This window comes from Nicotiana tabacum, chromosome 7 (assembly GCF_000715075.1).
Source record: "Nicotiana tabacum cultivar K326 chromosome 7, ASM71507v2, whole genome shotgun sequence".
Lineage (NCBI taxonomy): Eukaryota > Viridiplantae > Streptophyta > Magnoliopsida > Solanales > Solanaceae > Nicotiana > Nicotiana tabacum.
Window position 1 is genome coordinate 160613211 of NC_134086.1, and position 19400 is coordinate 160632610.

General features: G+C 35.5%; 1 protein-coding gene across 1 annotated transcript; it reads right to left on the minus strand.

The window, feature by feature from the left end:
• Positions 1 to 15619: 15619 nt before the first annotated feature.
• Positions 15620 to 18879, minus strand: LOC107763717 (putative pectinesterase/pectinesterase inhibitor 36). Its single transcript, XM_016582206.2, has 3 exons — positions 18029 to 18879; positions 16776 to 17099; positions 15620 to 16459 (listed from the first exon to the last, which is right to left on the minus strand). Exons 1-3 carry the CDS (start codon positions 18486 to 18488, stop codon positions 15768 to 15770), a joined length of 1476 nt encoding a protein of 491 aa, XP_016437692.1. The 5' UTR covers positions 18489 to 18879; the 3' UTR covers positions 15620 to 15767.
• Between the last annotated feature and the right edge of the window lie 521 nt (positions 18880 to 19400).

Consider the following 19400-nt stretch of genomic DNA (forward strand, 5'->3'; position numbering starts at 1 on the left):
AAGTCAGCGCATTTCATTCCTGTGGTAGTCTCCATTCATCCGAGAGGTTGGCTGAGATCTATATCCGGGAGATTGTTCATCTTCATGGTGTGCATGTGTCTATCATTTCGGATTGAGGTACGCAGTTTACCTCACATTTCTGGAGAGCAGTTCAGCGAGATTTGGGCACTCAGGTTGAGTTGAGTACAACATTTCATCCTCAGACGGACGGGCAGTCCGAGCAAACTATTCAGATTGAGGATATGCTCCGAGCCTGTGTCATTGATTTTGGAGGTTCGTGGGATCAGTTCTTGCTTTTAGTAGAGCTTGCCTATAACAACAGCTACCAGTCGAGCATCCAGATGGCTCCTTATAAGGCTTTATATGGTAGGCGATGTCGATCTCCGGTTGGATGGTTTGAGCCGGGAGAGGCTCAATTGTTGGGTACGGATCTGGTTCACGAGTCCTTGGACAAGGTCAGGATTATTCAGGATAGACTTCGTACAGCTCAGTCCAAGCAAAAGAGTTATGCATATCGCAAGGTTCGAGATGTGGTTTTTATGGTCGGTAAGCCGGTGTTGCTCCAAGTGTCGCCTATGAAGAGCATGATGAGATTTGGGAAGAAGGGCAAGCTTAGCCCAAGGTTCATTGGTCCGTTTGAGATTCTTGATCGAGTGGGAGAGGTGGCTTATAGACTTGCATTGCCACCGAGCTTATCAGCCGTGCATCCAGTGTTTCATGTGTCCATGCTTCGAAAGTATCACGACGATCCATCCCATGTGTTAGATTTCAGCACTGTCCAGTTGGACAAGGACTTGTCTTATGAGGAAGAACCGGTAGCTATTCTAGACCGGCAAGTTCGTCAGTTGAGGTCGAAGAGTTTTCCTTCTGTTTGTGTTCAGTTGAAAGGTCAGCCTCCTGAAGCATCGACCTGGAAGTCTGAGTCCGATATGCGGAGCCGTTATCCCCATCTTTTCCTCGACTCAGGTACTTCCTTCTTCTGTCCGTTCGAGGACGAACGGTTATTTTAGAGGTGGAGAATGTGATGACCCAAAAGGTCATCACTTTCTTTAAAGTAAATTTTGTGTTTCCAAAGCCTTGAAAACCTCATTTAGAGTCACCTCGATTTTGCGTACGCAGTCCGCGCGCGTAGCCGGAAAGCTTAAATGTGAAAATCTGTGAAAACTGATAAGCTTTGTCTGTAAAAATGAATAAATTTGACTTCGGTCAACGTTTTAGGTAAACTGACCCGGACCTGTGATTTGACGGTCCCGGAGGGTCCGCAGAAAAATATGGGACTTGGGCGTATGCCCGGAATCGAATTCCGAGGTCCCAAGCCCGAGAAATGAATTTTTTAAAAAGGAAATTATTTTCTGAAATTGTTTAAGGAAAATTGAAATGAAATTTGCTTAGAACATTATGGTATTGGGCCCGTATTTTGGTTCCGGCGCCCGGTACAGGTCATATATATGATTTAAGATGTTTCTGTGGAATTTGGTGAAAAAACGGATGTCATATGACGTGATTCAGACTTAAATCGCAAAGTTGATGTTTAAAGAAGTTTTGAGAAAATTTCATTAATCTCGAGATTTAATTTGATGTTCATGATGTTATTTTGACGATTTGATTGCACGAATAAGTCCGTAGGATGTTTTTGAGGATTTTGTGTATATTTAGTTTGGAGCCCCGAGGGCTCAGGTGAGTTTCGGGATGCCTTAGGCCTAAAAACACAGTTGTTGCAGGTTTAGAGAAGTTGCATGTCTCTGAACCCGCCAGTGCGGTCCGCACAAAAATGTGTGCGGCCGCGGAAGGGGGCCAGTGCGGTCTGCGGTCAGCTTTGTGTGGTGCGCGGTGAAGGCCTGTGCAGCCGCAGTTCATTTCGTGCAGTCCGCATAGGGCTTTGGACCACAGTACCCTCAGGAAGGTCTGTGCGACCGCAGTCTATTTTGTGTGGTCCGCATAGGGGGGTCTGAGAGGGGTATAAATAGATGGGATTTTCAGTCATTTTTCATTTTTCAAAACCCCAAAAACATAAGGGGCGTTTTTTCAAACAACCTTTCTTCTCCAAATTAATTGTAAGTCAATTTTAACTAGTTTTCTTCAATCATTAACATCTTTTAACATGATTTCAACTTCAAATCAATGATTTTCATGAGTGAAATTGGGTGTTTTGGGTAGAACCTAGGTTTTTCAAAAACAGGAGATTTGAACCTCGATTTTGAGGTCCGATTTCAAAACAAATTATATATTTGAGTTCGTGGAGGAATGAGTAATCGAGTTTTGGTTCGAATCTCAGGTTTTGACCACGTGGGCCAGGGGGCGATTTTGACTTATTGGGTAAAACTTTGGAAAACTCATTTTCATGCATTCAAATTGATTCATTTAGCGTTTATTGATGTAATTAAATAACTTGCGGCTAGATACGAGCGAATTGGCGGTGGAATCAAGGGGTAAAGCTATAATTGAAACTTGAGTTATGTTCGAGGCATCGAGGTAAGTGTTCGGTCTAACCTTAGCTTGAGGGGTTATGAGTTGTATCCTATTTACTATTTGCTTCTTGTTGAGTACGACGTATAGGCATGATGACGAGTATCTATACGTTGGTGTCAAGCATGGCCAGTGAGTCTTATATTGTGATTTTCATGATTTCATTGTATTATTCATGCCTTGGTGAAGATTTCTAATTGTTGTATAAAGTTTGTGGAAAGAATTGTGACCTATGAACATTGAGGAGCGTTGGCTCAAGTTGTATAGCGAAATTGTGAAAGTATAAGTGACAATTGAACTTTTAAAGCATTGGCTTGAGTTGTGAAAGTATAAGTGAAAATTGAAACTCTAGAGCATTGGCTCGAGTTGTGAAGTGAATTGTAAAGTAAGAGTGAGAAAAAAAATAGATCATTATGTTGCCCCCTTGCCGGGCTACTGTTGAATTGTGGTTCCCTTGCATTGTGTTCTTAATTGATATTACATATGCTTAGGTTGAGGATTCTTTGTGTTGGGTAGGGATTATGGGTATAGCTGAGGTAGTTAGGTGTCAGAATGAGGTTGGTTATAGCTGAGGTAGTTAGGTTTGGCGACGAGTTTGGTTATAGCTGTTTCTCCCTTGCCGAGACGTGGTTGCTTATGCTGTCGAATCCCTTACCGGGACAGTGTAGACCTTATTGATCTCTTGTCGGGACTCTCGTTATAATTGTAAATATTATATATGGATCGGGTTGCATGCCACAATAATATTATATATGGATCGGGTTGCACGCCGTAACAATATTATATATGGATCGGGTTGCACGCCGCAACAATATTATATGTGGATCGGATTTCACGCTGTAACAAATATTATATGTGGATCGGGTTGCACGCCGTGACAAAGATATAATAAAATGGGAGCGGGTGGTACGCCTACCACAAGACAAATGAAATGGGAGCGGGTGGCACGCCTGCCACGAGATATGAAAAGAATGTGAAATCTGCCTTTGTTCCCTTTTTCGTGTTAGTGGGTGGTTTTGATTCCTTGATAATTCTCTTGATATTCTGTTTTACCTGCTATTCCCCGAAGCATGTTTCCACCTCCCAACTTTACTTATTTATTTCTGTATTTATTTTTCGCTATATATAATTGAACTGCACAGGTTTATTTGGTAGTCTGGTCCTAGCCTCGTCACTACTTCGCTGAGGTTAAGCTAGACACTTATCAGCACATGGGGTCAATTGTGCTGATACTACACTCTGTACTCTTTTGTGCAGACACCAGTGTTGTGGACTTCGGACCGTAGTGAGATTGCTGATTCTTGATTATCAGGCGACCCGAGGTAGTCCTGTAGGCGTCTGCTGGGTTTGGTGTCTCCTTCTATCTACTTTCTTGTTTCTTACATGTATTTCCAGAAACAGTGTTGTAATTTATTCTTTTAGACCTTTATTGTAGTATTCTTAGACCGTCTGTGAAATTGTGATATCAGTTCTAGGTAGTCGAGACTCAAACAGTTGTAACAGGGGATTTAAACCTCGATTTGAGGTCCGATTTCAAAACAAATTATATATTTGAGTTCGTGAGGGAATGAGTGATAGGGTTTTGGTTCGAACCTCAGGTTTTGACTACGTGGGCCCGGGGGAGATTTTGACTTATTGGGTAAAACTTTGGAAAACTCATTTTCATGCATTCAAATTGATTCATTTAGCATTTATTGATGTAATTAAGTAACTTGCGACTAGATACGAACGAATTGGCGTTGGAATCAAGGGGTAAAGCTATAATTGAAACTTGAGGATTGTTCGAGGCATCGAGGTAAGTGTTCAGTCCAACCTTAGCTTGAGGGAGTAGGAGTTGTGTCCTATTGCTATTTGCTTCTTGTTGAGTACGATGTATAGGCATGGTGACGAGTATCTATACGTTGGTGTCAAGCATGCCCATGAGTCTTATATTGTGATTTTCATGATTTCGTTGTATTATTCATGCCTTGGTGAAGATTTCTAACCGTTGTATAAAGTTTGTGGAAAGAATCGTGACCTATGAATATTGAGGAGCGTTGGCTCAAGTTGTATAGCGAAATTCTGAAAGTATAAGTGATAATTGAACTTTTAAAGCATTGGCTCGAGTTGTGAAAGTATAAGTGAAAATTGAAACTCTAGAGCATTGGCTCGAGTTGTGAAGTGAATTGTAAAGTAAGAGTGAGAAAAAAAGAGATCATTATGTTGCCCCCTTGCCGGGCTACTGTTGAATTGTGGTTCCCTTGCATTGTGTTCTTAATTGATATTACATATGCTTAGGTTGAGGATTCTTTGTGTTGGGTAGGGATTATGGGTATAGCTGAGGTAGTTAGGTGTCAGAATGAGGTTGGTTATAGCTGAGGTAGTTAGGTTTGGCGACGAGTTTGGTTATAGCTGTTTCTCCCTTGCCGAGACGTGGTTGCTTATGCTGTCGAATCCCTTACCGGGACAGTGTAGACTTTATTGATCTCTTGTCGGGACTCTCGTTATAATTGTAAATATTATATATGGATCGGGTTGCACGCCACAATAATATTATATATGGATCGGGTTGCACGCCGCAACAATATTATATATGGATCGGGTTGCACGCCGCAACAATATTATATGTGGATCGGATTTCACGCTGTAACAAATATTATATGTGGATCGGGTTGCACGCCGTGACAAAGATATAATAAAATGGGAGCGGGTGGTACGCCTACCACAATACAAATAAAATGGGAGCGGGTGACACGCCTGCCACGAGATATGAAAAGAATGTGAAATCTGCCTTTGTTCCCTTTTTCGTGTTAGTGGGTGATTTTGATTCCTTAATAATTCTCTTGATATTTTGTTTTACCTGCTATTCCCGGAAGCATGTTTCCACCTCCCAACTTTACTTATTTATTTCTGTATTTATTTTTCGCTATATATAATTGAACTGCACAGGTTTATTTGGTAGTCTGGTCCTAGCCTCGTCACTACTTCGCTGAGGTTAAGCTAGACACTTATCAGCACATGGGGTCAATTGTGCTGATACTACACTCTGTACTCTTTTGTGCAGACACCAGTGTTGTGGACTTCGGACCGTAGTGAGATTGCTGATTCTTGATCATCAGGCGACCCGAGGTAGTCCTGTAGGCGTCCGCAGGGCTTGGTGTCTCCTTCTATCTACTTTCTTGTTTCTTACATGTATTTCCAGAAACAGTATTGTAATTTATTCTTTTAGACCTTTATTGTAGTATTCTTAGACCGTCTGTGAAACTGTGATACCAGTTCTAGGTAGTCGAGACTCAAACAGTTGTAATAGATATTCATGTTCAGATGGCTTATTGTTTTTTTCCGCTTATGTGATATTCCGTTGTTTAAATGTTATTTCTTTGTAATTGTTAAAGAGATTAAAATTGGTAAAAAGGTAGATGGTTCAATAATTGGCTTGCCTAGCTCACATTAGTAGGCGTCATCACGACTCCCGAAGTGAAAAATTCGGGACGTGATATTTTTATTTTTTAATATTTCATCTTTTACTGTAGCTAATTTATTTTTTCTTATTTTTTATTTTTTAATTTTAAAACTCCAACTTGAAATTTTTCCCCATTTTGAATGCCACTTGAAACATATTTTATCTTAACAATGCCACTTAACTTTTTTGTATTTTTCATTTGAATTGAAAGCTTTTTTTAATTTCTTTATTTTTGTTTTTTATTTTAAAATAATTTTAAAACTCCAACTTGAAACTACTCCCCAATTTGAATGGATATTTCTTTTATTTATATATTTCCATTTTTAATTATTATAGTTAATTTTATTATTTTTTCATTTGTTTTTTATTTTAAAATATTTTTAAAACTCCAACTTGAAACTTCTCCCCAATTTGAATGGGTAGTATTTTTTCACTTTTTATTATATCTAATTATAAGATATCTATATTTATTAATTCGAATGGAGTAACCAATTAAATCAAAATTTAAAATTCAAAAGATTTTTTAGTTAGAAAGGTAGTTTATTTTGTCTTAAAACTCCAACTTGAAACTAATCCCAAATTTGAATTGGCAATTTTTTATTTTTTTTTTAATTTCATTTTTTATTTAAAATACTTTTAAAACACCAACTTTATTGGAGATTTGTCCTAAAAATCTATACTTGGCATCTTATGGTTATACCACTTGGCATCATATTATTATTTACTTCTCTTGTATATATATATTACTATATTAGAAAGAAACTATTTCCCAATTTAAAATTGGCAATTTTTATTTCTTTATTTCCATTTTTTATTTTAAAATAATTTAAAACTCCAAATTGAAACTACTCCCCAACTTGAATAGCCAGTTTTTTAATTAATATTTTCTTTTTTATTTTATTTTAGCTAATTTAATTTTTTCTTATTTTTTGTTTTACAATAACTTTAAAACTCCAACTTGAAACTACTCCCCAATTTAAATGGGTGGTATTTTTTTTCCTTATATTTTCGTTTTTTTTAATATTGCTAATTATAAGATATCTATATTTATTAATTCGAATAGAGTAACTAATTATTTCAAAATTTAAACATGTTTTTTAGTTAAAAAGGTAGTTTATATTGTCTTAACAATGCCACTTGGCTTTTTGTGGTTATGCCACTTGTCTTAATAATATGCTTTTGCCTCTCTCTTTATTATATATAGATATTCTAATTACATAAAAACAAAAAAATAGTTAAATTATTTTATAATAAAAATTTAAAAATTATATTTTTAAACAAGGCTAATTGTATACAAACTTTTACTGTCCTTTATAGCAATTTTACACTCAAAAGTACTTTTTAAAAGAGTGATCAAACACAATTTGCTTATCAAATTTAGCAAAAAATACTTCTCAAATAAATTGGCTAAAGTTAATTTTTAAAAGTATTTTTTCCGAAAAACACTTTTGAACAAAAGTACTTTTCAAAATAAGTACTTTTTCACTACTTGACCAACGGGCTCTTACGTAATTTACTCGCACTACATGATTAAACTAAAATATTGATAACCCGTATACTCGTATCTACTATTATAATTAATAAATAATTTGAATTTTTAGCTTATTTATTAATGATAAAATATATAGTAGTTTGATTAAAATAAATTTCTTTAATAAATTTAAGCACAATTAAAATAAATTGTAAGTAGGGGAATTTTTTTTTATCATCATATTTGCAGTTTTTTAAAATTTTTTATTTAGTGTAGCTTTTCGCTTCTTCTTTTCTTCCTTTTCTTGTTTTTTTTGTTTGCATTTTTGGTCATATAGGTTCAACTCTAGAATATATTACCTCTAAATTTGAGGTTAGCCAACGTCTATTTTAATCAATTCTACATGAAAAATTAGTTTAAGGGTGATTTATGTTAGTAAATCTGTATTACTGTAATAAATAATAAAAGCAGTAAACTTTCTGTAACGAGAAAAACAGAAACAGAAAATTAGCATCAACAGAATATTGAAATGATTTCTGGAAAGACATTTTCAAAATAAATCGAGCCCACTGAATGCACAGTGTGTCTTTAAGGAAATTATTCCCCTTAAGTACCCGAGATGCTGGAATATTATCCTCTCAGGATAGAACGATTTAACTCACCGGAGTGTTGGTACCAAAAACGCCGATGAAACAACGAACCACTCGAAGGTTGTAAAACACACTGAAAATTTTGTGCAGAAGAAGAAAAAGAAGATCAGAAAATGGATTTAAAATAATCCGGGAAAGAAAACGGACAGGACCGGGCCGCGTCGCGGGTCCTAGGTTATTCCGAATTAAATTTCCTTAATTAATTAAATAATTAAAAGGAATTGTGTCCATAAAGATTAATCAATCAATCGATCTTTGACCAAATCCAAATCTGAAGCCGAGTGAGCGAGGCTTGCCTTCTTCTTAGCTCTTTAACAGCTAGAAGAAGAGCAATTGTATATATATACCCATTAAAGTCTTTTCTTTCTCCAATATGGGATAATGCCCCTTTGCCAAGGAGGAAAACTCAAATATTTTATTTCCCTTCCATTTCTCATTTACCCTTTTCAAGCTATGAAGCTTAAAAAGCCCAACAATCCCCACAAGAATGGGAAATGGCTATAAAACAAATGAATGCATGAAGGAGTGTGTGATTTACATGCAAGGATTAATTGCATCTGGATAAGTAGGTTTCCCTTTGAACTTTCCGTAGTGAACTTATATCGGATATACTCGGTCAATTGGTAGATTTGATATCTTTGAACCATTGAATTTTGTTATATACCTAGACAACATAAGTCACACAATCAACCCTTAATCATATATGATTCTCACGGTTATGTTTGTCTCAGCCATGAACATCGCCCGGTTTCATGAGTGCTTGGAGAATGGGCCTTTACTTTCATTCCCCTTGAAGCGGCTTACACTTCACACTCACATAGGTGATTTCTAAACGTGTAATCCTATAAACATGATATTTGGTCATATCCTGCCAGACTTAACAAATCATTAAAAAGATTTAAGCTTTATTAAACCATCGAAAAGCCTTAATGCTTTACCTCGATTTCTGAACATTATTTTCATCACGAGAATGGATTGAGTTATTTGACAATGTTGAACCGTCATTCAAACCTTTGTTTGATCTCTTTGAACCGAGATCTTGGGATCTCCAGTCTGCTAGGTAGAGTTACCGCCATGATGACTTGTCCTAGGCCTTAACCCTATTCCCTTTGATGATCTTTCAACTGCCTCTCTAGATAAGCCTTTTGTAAGTGGATCCGACACGTTATCTCTTGACTTTACGTAGTCAATTGTGATAACACTACTAGAGAGTAGTTATCTAACGGTATTATGTCTTCGTGATGAGATTTTCCGTTATACATAACGCTCCCTACCCTGCCTATTGCCGCTTGACTATCACAATGTATACAAATAGGTGCCAAAGGTTTGGGCCAAAATGAAATATCTTTCAAGAAATTCCGGAGCCATTCAGCTTCTTCACCAGCCTTATCTAAAGCTATGAATTCAGATTCTATTGTATAACGGGCGATGCACGTTTGTTTGGATGATTTTCAAGACACTACTCCACCCCCCAATTGTAAAAATATATCCACTCGTGAATTTAACTCTGGATGATCCGGTGATCCAATTTGCATCACTATATCCCTCAATCACGGAAGGATATTTGTTATAATTCAAAGCATAATTTTGGGTATGTTTCAGATACCCCAAAACTCGTTTCATTGCCATCCAATGTATTTGATTGAGATTACTTGTAAAACGACCCAATTTGCTAATAGAACATGTTATAGCTAGTCACGTACAATTCATGATATACATCAAACTTCCCAATACTCTTGCATAGTCCTGTTGTGAGTCACTTTCACCTTCATTCTTTTGAAGTGCATAACTCACGTCAATTGGAGTCTTGGCAATTTTGAAATCCAAATATATACTTGAACTTGTCAATTACCTTTTCAATATAGTGAGACTGTGATAATGCTAGACCTTGTAGAGTCTTGTGAATTCTGATTCCTAAGATCACGTCAGCAAATCCTAAGTCTTACATGTCGAATTTGCTAGCTAACATGCGCTTAGTAGCATTTATATCTGCCATATTTTTGCTCATTATCAAAATGTCATCAACATATAAAAAACAATGACTTCATAACATGGAGTATTTTTAATGTAAACACATTTGTCACACTTGTTAATTTGAAATCCACTTGCCATCATTGTTTGATCAAATTTGGCATGCCATTGTTTGGGTGCTTGTTTAAGTCCATAAAGCGACTTAACTAGTTTGCACACTTTCTTTCTTTACCCGGAATCACAAAACCCTCAAGTTGTTCCATGTAAATCTCTCCCTCCAATTATCCATTTAAGAAAGTTATTTTAACATCTATTTGATAGATTTCAAGAGCATACACGGCCGCCAGTGCCACTAACACCCTAATAGATGTTATCCTCGTTATTGGCGAGTAAGTGTCAAAGTAATTAAGGTCTTCCTTTTGTCTATAACCTTTGATAACAAGTGTTGCCTTATATTTGTCAATAGTGCCATCAGTTTCATTTTCCATTGAAGATCCATTTCGAACCTAAAGGCTTATTTTCCGAAGGAAGATCAACCAATTCCTATATATGTTTATCCAAAATTGATTGTATCTCACTATTGACTGTCTCTTTTCAAAATGCGAAATCTGAAGATGACATAGGTACTTTAAAAGTTTGAGGCTCATTTTCAAGCAAGAATGTCACAAAAATCTGGTCCAAAGGAAGTAGATATTCTTTGACGTTTGCTAAGCCTTAAATCTTCTCCACGTGGAGTGTTTTCCTTTGATTCCTCCCGTGGTCATTTAGGTTTTTCACTTAACGACTCGCATTCAGTTTTATATGGATATATGCTTTCAAAGAATTCATCATTATCTGATTCAATACCGTATTAACATGAATTTTAAGATTATCGGATTTATGAACCAAAAACCGACATGCTTTACTATTTGTAGCATATCCAATAAAAATGCAATCCACAGTTTTTGGTCTGATTTTTACCCTTTTGGGTAAAGGTACTTGTACCTTTGCTAAACACCCCCACACTTTGAAATATTTCAAGTTGGATTTTCTTCCTTTTCATTTTTCATATGGAATAGATTGTATTTTGCTATGGGGTACTCTGTTGAGTATTCGGTTAGCTGTAAGGATAGATTCCCCCCACAAATTCTATAGTAATCTGGAACTTATTAATAAAGAATTTATCATTTCCTTTAATGTTTGGTTTTTCCTTTTCGCAATTTCATTGGATTGAGGTGTGTAGGGTGCATCAGTTTGATGGATAATTCTATATTCTGAACATATTTCTACAAATGGAGATTCATATTCTCCTCCTATCACTTCTAATCATTTTGATCTTTTTGTTCAATTGATTCTCCACTTCATTCTTGTATTGATTAAATGCTTTAATTGTTTCATCCTTACTGTTAAGCAAATAAACATAACAAAATTGAGTGCAATCGTCAATAAAAATTATAAAATACTTTTTTCCACCTCGAGATGGTGTCGACTTCATATCACAAATGTCAGTATGAATTAAGTATAAAGGGTTTGAATTCCTTTCAACAGACCTATAAGGATGTTTTAAAAACTTAGATTCAACACATATTTGACATTTTGATTATTACACTTGAATTTAGGTAATACTTCTAAATTAATTAACTTCCGCGAGGTTTTGTAATTTACATATCCTAAACAAATATGCCATAAATAATTTGACTCTAATAAATAAGAAGAAGCTGAAATTTTATTCATACTATCAACAACCATTACATTTAGTTTGTAAATGCCCTCTGTGAGGTAACCCTTTCCAACATATATTTCATTCTTGCTTACAACAACTTTATTAGAAACAAATACACATTGAATCCATTCTTAACAAGTAAAGAAGTAGAAACCATATTCTTCATAATAGTAGGAACATGAAGAACGTTGTTGAGCGTTAACACCTTGCCGGAAGTCATCTTCAGGAATATCTTCCCATAACCTTGAATCTTGGTTGTTGCAGTATTTTCCATGGAAAGATCTTCTTCAGGACCAACAGTAGAGTAAGTCACAAATGCTTCTTTGACAGCACAAACATGTCGAGTGGCTCCATAGTCAATCCACCACTCTTCGGATTTTCAACTAGGTTGCATTCCGAAAGCATTGCACATAGATCATCAATGTCATCATTCTTCTCCACTATATTGGCATGTCCCTTCTTCTGATCCTTTTTCGGGAGACGATAATCAAGGGCTTTGTGACCAGTTTTTCCACAATTGTAGCAGTTGCACTTAAATTTCATTTTGTTCTGCTCCTTAGTCTATCCAAAAGACCTCTTCCTCTTCTTACTTTTTGGAGTAGTCTCCTCAACGATATTAGCTCCCATGATCGTTGAATTTACACGAAACTTATTCTCATATCTTTTGTTGTCTTCCTTAATCTTGAGATGAATCACAAGATCTTCCAACTTCATTTCTTTGTGCTTGTGCTTAAGATAGTTTTTGAAATCTCTCTACGAAGGAGACAATTTTTCAATCATTGTAGCCACTTGAAATGCTTCATTCATAACCATACCTTCAGCAATAAGTTCGTAAAAAATGAGTTGAAACTTATGAACTTGGGTTCCAACAACTTTGTTGTCTATCATTTTATAGTCTAGAAACTTGGCAACCACAAACTTCTTCAAGCATGCATCTTCAGTCTTGTACTTCTTCTCAAGTGCGTCCCATTATTCTTTCGAAGTATTTATAGCACTGTAGACATTGTACAAGTCATCCTCCAAAGCACTTAGAATATAGCCTTTGCAAAGAAAATCTGCTTGTTTCCATGCCTCAGCAATCATAAATTTCTCGTTGTCCGGCATGTCCGCAGCAAGCACTGGAGGTTCTTCACTGGTGAATTTCTGCATACCAAGTGTAGTAAGCCAGAAGAATACCCTTTGCTGCCATCCTTTGAAGTTGGCTCCAGAAAATTTCCTCGATTTCTCGGCTGGTGGAACAACAGTTCGCTTGACTAGGCTATCGTCGTTGCCGCAACAATCACAGAAGAATTTTCGTTATCAATTGCCATTTCTCACTGTCAACAACAAAAGAGTTCAATTAATAACAAAAAATAGAACAATAAACAATACTGTAATTAACGATAAACAATACGTTAAATAAATAAAAGCCGAAGGTTTTATATACTATTTCTCAGAAAACGATAAAGTTTTTATGTTCTTTAAATCATTTCTAAATTACAATACTCCGATGAAGTTTTTATATCTTCAAATCAGAACAAGAAATTTCAAAAGGAGTAGAAAATCACACAGGTTTTTGTTTGACAAAAAAAAAATCCTTGGTTAAACTAATTAATTAATTATTAAAGGGGATAATCTTAGTTAAAGCTAATAACTACAGATCTTGGGTTAACGGTGTAGATGAAGTGGACAGTGGCGAGATAGATCTAATGCGTCAATATTAAATGTGTCGAATATAATATTATGTTAGAGGTATCAGATATTAAATAGCAAAAAATGACACTAAATGTAAATAAGGAGGAAGATTCACCCAATATTGAATGAGATGGATAATTCTTTCCTCTAACAATGATGAATGATAAGAATATAAGAGAATATTGAATACTTTCTCGGATCTGGTGGAAATGACAAGAGGTAATCCAAAAAGATCGAATCTATTCAGAAATTTATTCTTTGTATTTATCTAGGGAGCTTGCTTTTCGAAAGAGTTCTTATCATATGGAATATTACATGCCATTTTTCTGATCTCTCATCTATTTATATGGAATATTCCCAAAGAACCCTGAAAGTACAAACAAGGAGAATATTCCCTCTGAAGATCCCAATGCAAAACTAGCTGTTACTTCTATCTACGCTGCTCGACCTCGGCCGTGGTTGACCGCTTGGCGGCTCATTCCATTGATCACTGGTCGACCTAGGCCAAACTGCCCATGATGATTTGTAAATCACTCATGATAATCACCTTCGCATGCCAAATTTTCTCAGTCTGATTTTTACCCACACAGTTTTAATCTCCACAAATAGAATACAAATTACGAATAAAAAATAATAATTTCCTTGAGATTGTTAGTAAATTTGTATTACTATAATAAATAATAAAAACAACAAACTTTCTGTAACAAGAAAAACAAAAACAGAAAGTTAGCAGCAGCAGAATATTGAAATGATTTCTGGAAAAACAATTCGAAATAATCGAGCCCACTGAATGCACAGTGTGTCCTTAAGGAAATTATTTCCCTCAAATATCCGATGTGCTGGAATATTATCCTCCCAAGATAGAACGATTTAACTCACCAGAGTGTTGGTACCAAAAATGCTGATGAAACAGCGAACCACTCGAAAGCTGTAAAACACACTGAATATTTTGCGCAAAAGAAGAAGAAGAAGATCAGAAAATTTTGTGAGGAAAGATTCTGGGATTCAAAGCATATTTATAGACTTTCTGGCACTGTTTCTGAAAGGTTGCAATTTTTTTTTGCAATATTTCAGAAACAACCATGACTATATTTCTGTTTGAAATATTGCGGGAAAATGGATTTAAAATAATGGGTCGCGTCAGGGGTCCTAGTTTATTTTGGATTGAAAGGAATTTTGTCCAAAAAGATTAATCAATCAATCATTGCTCAAATCCGAAGCTGAAGCCGAGTCGAGCGAGCGACAACGACAGCGCGATGCTTGCCTTCTTCTTAACTCTTTAAGAGATAGAAGAAAAGAAATTGTATATATATATATATATATATATATATATATATATATATATATATATATATATATATATATCCATCAAAAGTCTTTTCTTCCTCCAATATGGAACAATGTCCCTTTGCCAAGGAGGGAAACTCAAGTATATTTCATTTTTCCTCCATTTCCTATTCACCATCTTTAAGCTAAATGAAGCTTAAAAACCCCAACAATTTAACCATAGATACAGAATAATATCCTCCTATAAATGATAAGAAATTTTCAAAAAATTGTAAGTACTAATTTTTCTTATCTAGTAATTAGAATATTTATTTGTGTCGATATAACCAATATATTATTTTTGATAATATAGCAATATATTTATACTGTCAATTTTTATGAAAGAGAAAAACTCCACAAATAAGTAAAGATTAACCTTTATGAACCAGTAGTCTGGCCACTAAGCCACTTTATTTCTTCTCACATTTTTTTTTTTTTAGAATAGCGGTGATACGAGAAATCTTAATTTTTATCTAATACTTTCTTCGTCTCGATTTATTTGAGATAAAATGTAAGATAGAAACATATTTAACTTTTGATATTAAACAATAATGTGTACTATTAAATCTCAGTGGGGCATACAAGCCATTTTAACACCTACACACAAAAAAGTTGTAATACTAAAAAAGATTTTGTAAATATTATGTGTGGTACTAGTACTTTGTATATTTGTTTGTGAGCCAGTCAATTCTTGAGTTTTTTTAACTGATAAGTTTATTCATCAAACCAAAACAGAGTACATTGAGCTGAGTGTATTATTAATGACAAAGATGATTGTGGACTCATTTTGGGTAATTAGTTAAAATCTTATAAGTATGATAACATACACTTTTTGTGATATACCAATGATTTTAACATAATTAAGTACTAATGACTGTGCACCTGTATGTTGAAGGAGAGCTAAAGCTCCACAAGAGTTCTGGTCCAGTCTAGAGTCTAGACAATAAATACAACAGTAGAAATATACCATTATAGAGTATAAATACAACAATAGTAATTAACACGCACATTTGCCAATTTGATAGCCTACATATTAATGCGCAAGTGTATTGACAAATACATATATCATATGTCAACCAAATATGGTACTCCACTTGCTGGAATCCAAGATTCACCCTGTATGAAATTTCTTACTGTAAATGGACTTGCTTCATTGGCATCACGTAACACGTGAAAACCAGGCCAATTTACTCTGTTTCCAGTATCAGCTCCACTACCTGTATTCATGTATTCTCCATAATATAATGTTGAAAGTGCAAAATTACCACTCCATTCTTTCCACCCTTGGGGGTGAATCAAACCATCCAAATCCGTCTTAATAAAAACTGTCCTTGAATATTTCTTCCACGGTCTTCCTAGGTAATTCTGGAAACTCCCTTTAACAGCACTGAACTCCGAAGATGGAGAAACTCGCGAATTTAGTATAGCAATCCCTGTATTTTCATTCGAGTCGTCTCTTCCCTGCGCTGTTATCATGTTAGATTGGTGACCCATTGGTCTCTTTACAAAAATGTCGCAGTTTTGAAACACGGCGGCTGCATCACCAAATATGAAGTCTACCGTGCCATATATGTGACAATCGCGATAAAATTGTCTCAGTGAGTGTACTAAGAGCGTGTCTTGATAACCTCTGAAGCTGCAACGATAGAAAATGGAGAGATCTGAGCCTGCTCTTAATGCCACTGCTTGATGTTTGTGTGGTCCTGCTGTGTTTTCAAATGTCATGTCCCTTGCCCAAAATCCATCAGCAGACACACCTAAAATGAAAAGAAAACTGGGTTAAGTATGTAAGTCACTCAATGTGCAAAAAAAAGGTGTGGCTCAAAGTCATGAATAGAGTAAAATGAAAATCAGGGGAGGTTAGAGTTCAAATCTACAAAATATGCTAAGTTATTCCTTCTCATCTACCTAAGCTTTGGTGGAACGAGTTACTAGATGTTTGTGTATCGGGATGATGGACATGGTGGAATAGTTGAGGTGTGCGCAAACTGACTTGGACACCATCATTATATTTAAAGAGTGTCACTTAATAAAAGTCGATATGCTATAAGTTCTATTATATTCATGACTTACCAAATGTAGCTGAGCTTAAGGTGGTAGCTCCATCTCGGACATTTTTATTACCAGTCACAATAGTTTTGTCAATACCATCACCAACAAACATCAAATTCTTGAGTCCCCTTTCAATTTCAACATTTTCGCGGTATACACCAGATTTGACATATACAATTGTTCTTTCTGGTCGTGTCATCCGAGAGAGTGCAGCCACAGCCTCGTTGATAGTCTTGTAATTACCTGAACCATCTTGTGCAACGACTAGATCAGCTTTGGATGTGGCTGCATTCCATGATACCAAAAGCCCCCGACCTTCATTAGAGATTGGTCTCGGTCGTGCCCCTGTCACCAAAATGTTGTCGTTAATTAGTTTTGCTTGATTTCTAGAATTGCTACATGTTCTGTTCGTACTATCTGTGTTTTGTAAAGTTTTTGCACGCCTTAATAAGAAATACATTAATTCAATTTGTCTAAACTACTCTTATTTTTGTCAAATATCTTAGTTAAAATTCCAATTGGAACAATTAGTGTGAATTTGGCAAAAGAAAGTAATAAATGTTTCGTAGTTTACAAAAACGTCAAATATTTTGAAAGATTTTGTTTGCCAAAATGACTAATTGCAAGTATTTTAAGTATGTTTTACTAGGTAATCTACCTTATTTTCTAATGTAATTATTTCCGCTCAGAGGCGGAAGCACACGCCGACCTACGGGTTCGTTCAAAATCAATAACTTTTGCTCAAATAGTGTATTTGGTATTTTTAATTCAAGAAATATGTACAAATACTAAATCTAGAACCCAATCATAAACACTTGAAGTCGTGGTTCTAAAAATCCAGAATGGTTGTAATCCTAGCTACCTCTGATTCCACTCTTTGCAAAGAACGACAAAGAGTTAAACGTTTAAAATTCATTTGATTGTGTAAACATTATTTTAGAGCGAAATAACCGTGTATAGCAGAGCATACTGCACTGATAAGTAAACATTATTTCCCGTGGCAAAGCCAAAACATTCTCTCCAGGTGTTCACACTTGAAAAAAGTAAAAAACATTTCCGACAAAGAATGTTTAATATATATTATATATATTTAAAATCTAATATTTTACTTATATATACAATGTAATTTTTTATAATATTTCGACGAAGGATGGTCGATTCGCAAAAGGTGGCTTCGCCCTGATTATTCCATTACAATGTCAGTGCATTTAAAGTAAAATCATTTCATGCATCAAGCCGAGCTAGTGTAAGATATGCGCCAAAAGAGAACTCACCCTTTCTAGTATTAGCTCTTCTACTGCTCCTTAGTCGTTGTCCATAATGAAACAAAGCATCCTTCAGCAACAAAGTCAAGTTTCGAGCCTCTTCACTTTTAAAAATCAATCCTTTCTCTTCCAATCCATCTAAACAACTCCTATGGCTTGCTAGAGCTGCACTTAGCCAAGTAACAGCATCATCATGGCTATAATACTTCTCATCAGAGACTAGCTGTGCTAGCCTTGGCTCAGTATCTTCATACAGCTTCACACACTCAATGCCTGCAAAATTTGTCGAACCATCTCGGTCAGCTTTGTCAAGTGTTTTTAGACCCTGAGCCCATTTCATGGCATTTAACACCCCAGACCTTGTTCTTTGGATCACCTCATCAAGATCTTGGTTGCTAGTGACAACATTAGTAGCAATGGCTAAAATAAGAAGAGGAAGAAGAAAAATGGTGAAACTCCAGCTGGACATTGTTTATTTTGGGAACAGTATGTACGTAGAGAATTAATTTCTTCAGGGGAATTATTTTGTAAACAATTGTTGGAAGGATATCTATATAAAGATGTTTGTAGATGGTTACACATAGACAAGGGCATAGACATGTGTCGATTACTTTCGCTCTTTGCTGAGTGAAGCTTAAAATTTGGTTGTTTCTATGGTAACGGTGCACATTAAATCTTTCTGGAGAGTAGACTCCCACTCATCTCGAGCACTTACCTAGTCTCACGAGGAGTTAGCTAGCTTACGCTTTGAGTCAGCTTTTTTCATACTAAAGGGTAGAAAACTAAGCCATGCATGCATCAACGATAGCATCTCAACACATCTTTCTACATATTTTTGGTGGGTTCAAGTGACAATTAAGAACGTCTACGATTCGATATATAATAGAGGACGAAACTAGCAATTATATACATCTTATATTATTGGTACGTCAAAACTTGTATCTATTTCTTTTGGATTTAAATTAATTAGAATTTAAGTTACAAACGTTAAAACTTTTTTTAAATCTTATTATGCTTAACTGTCGCCGGCTATAACATGTCATTGTTAATTTGCTTCTAGATTCAACCCACTGTTATTATAAATATCAATATCACACATATAATTAACTCTTAAAATACTTAACCTTTTTTGGTTAAAAAAATGCTTGAATGAATCCACGAAAACAACAAAATCAACGCGTATAAGAGTCTCCAAACTTGTATACGTTCCCACTAAAATTAGAGCAAAAAATCTACGGGAGAGGAAAAAAGGTTACATATATATGGATATAAAAGATGCAATTACTCATAAAATAGTCAACAAAATGAAAAAGAAGTTAGAGAAGCCAACTAGCAATACTACTAGACATAGAGCCCGTTTGGCTTAGCTGATTTGGAGTAA

Coding starts and splice junctions, on each gene's coding strand:
- LOC107763717 (XM_016582206.2), bottom strand. CDS start 18,488: ATGTCCAGCTGGAGTTTCACCATTTTTCTTCTTCCTCTTCTTATTTTA. Junction 17,100..18,028: donor AAGAGCTAATACTAGAAAGG/GTGAGTTCTCTT, acceptor TTTTGGTGACAG/GGGCACGACCGAGACCAATC. Junction 16,460..16,775: donor CTTAAGCTCAGCTACATTTG/GTAAGTCATGAA, acceptor TTTTCATTTTAG/GTGTGTCTGCTGATGGATTT.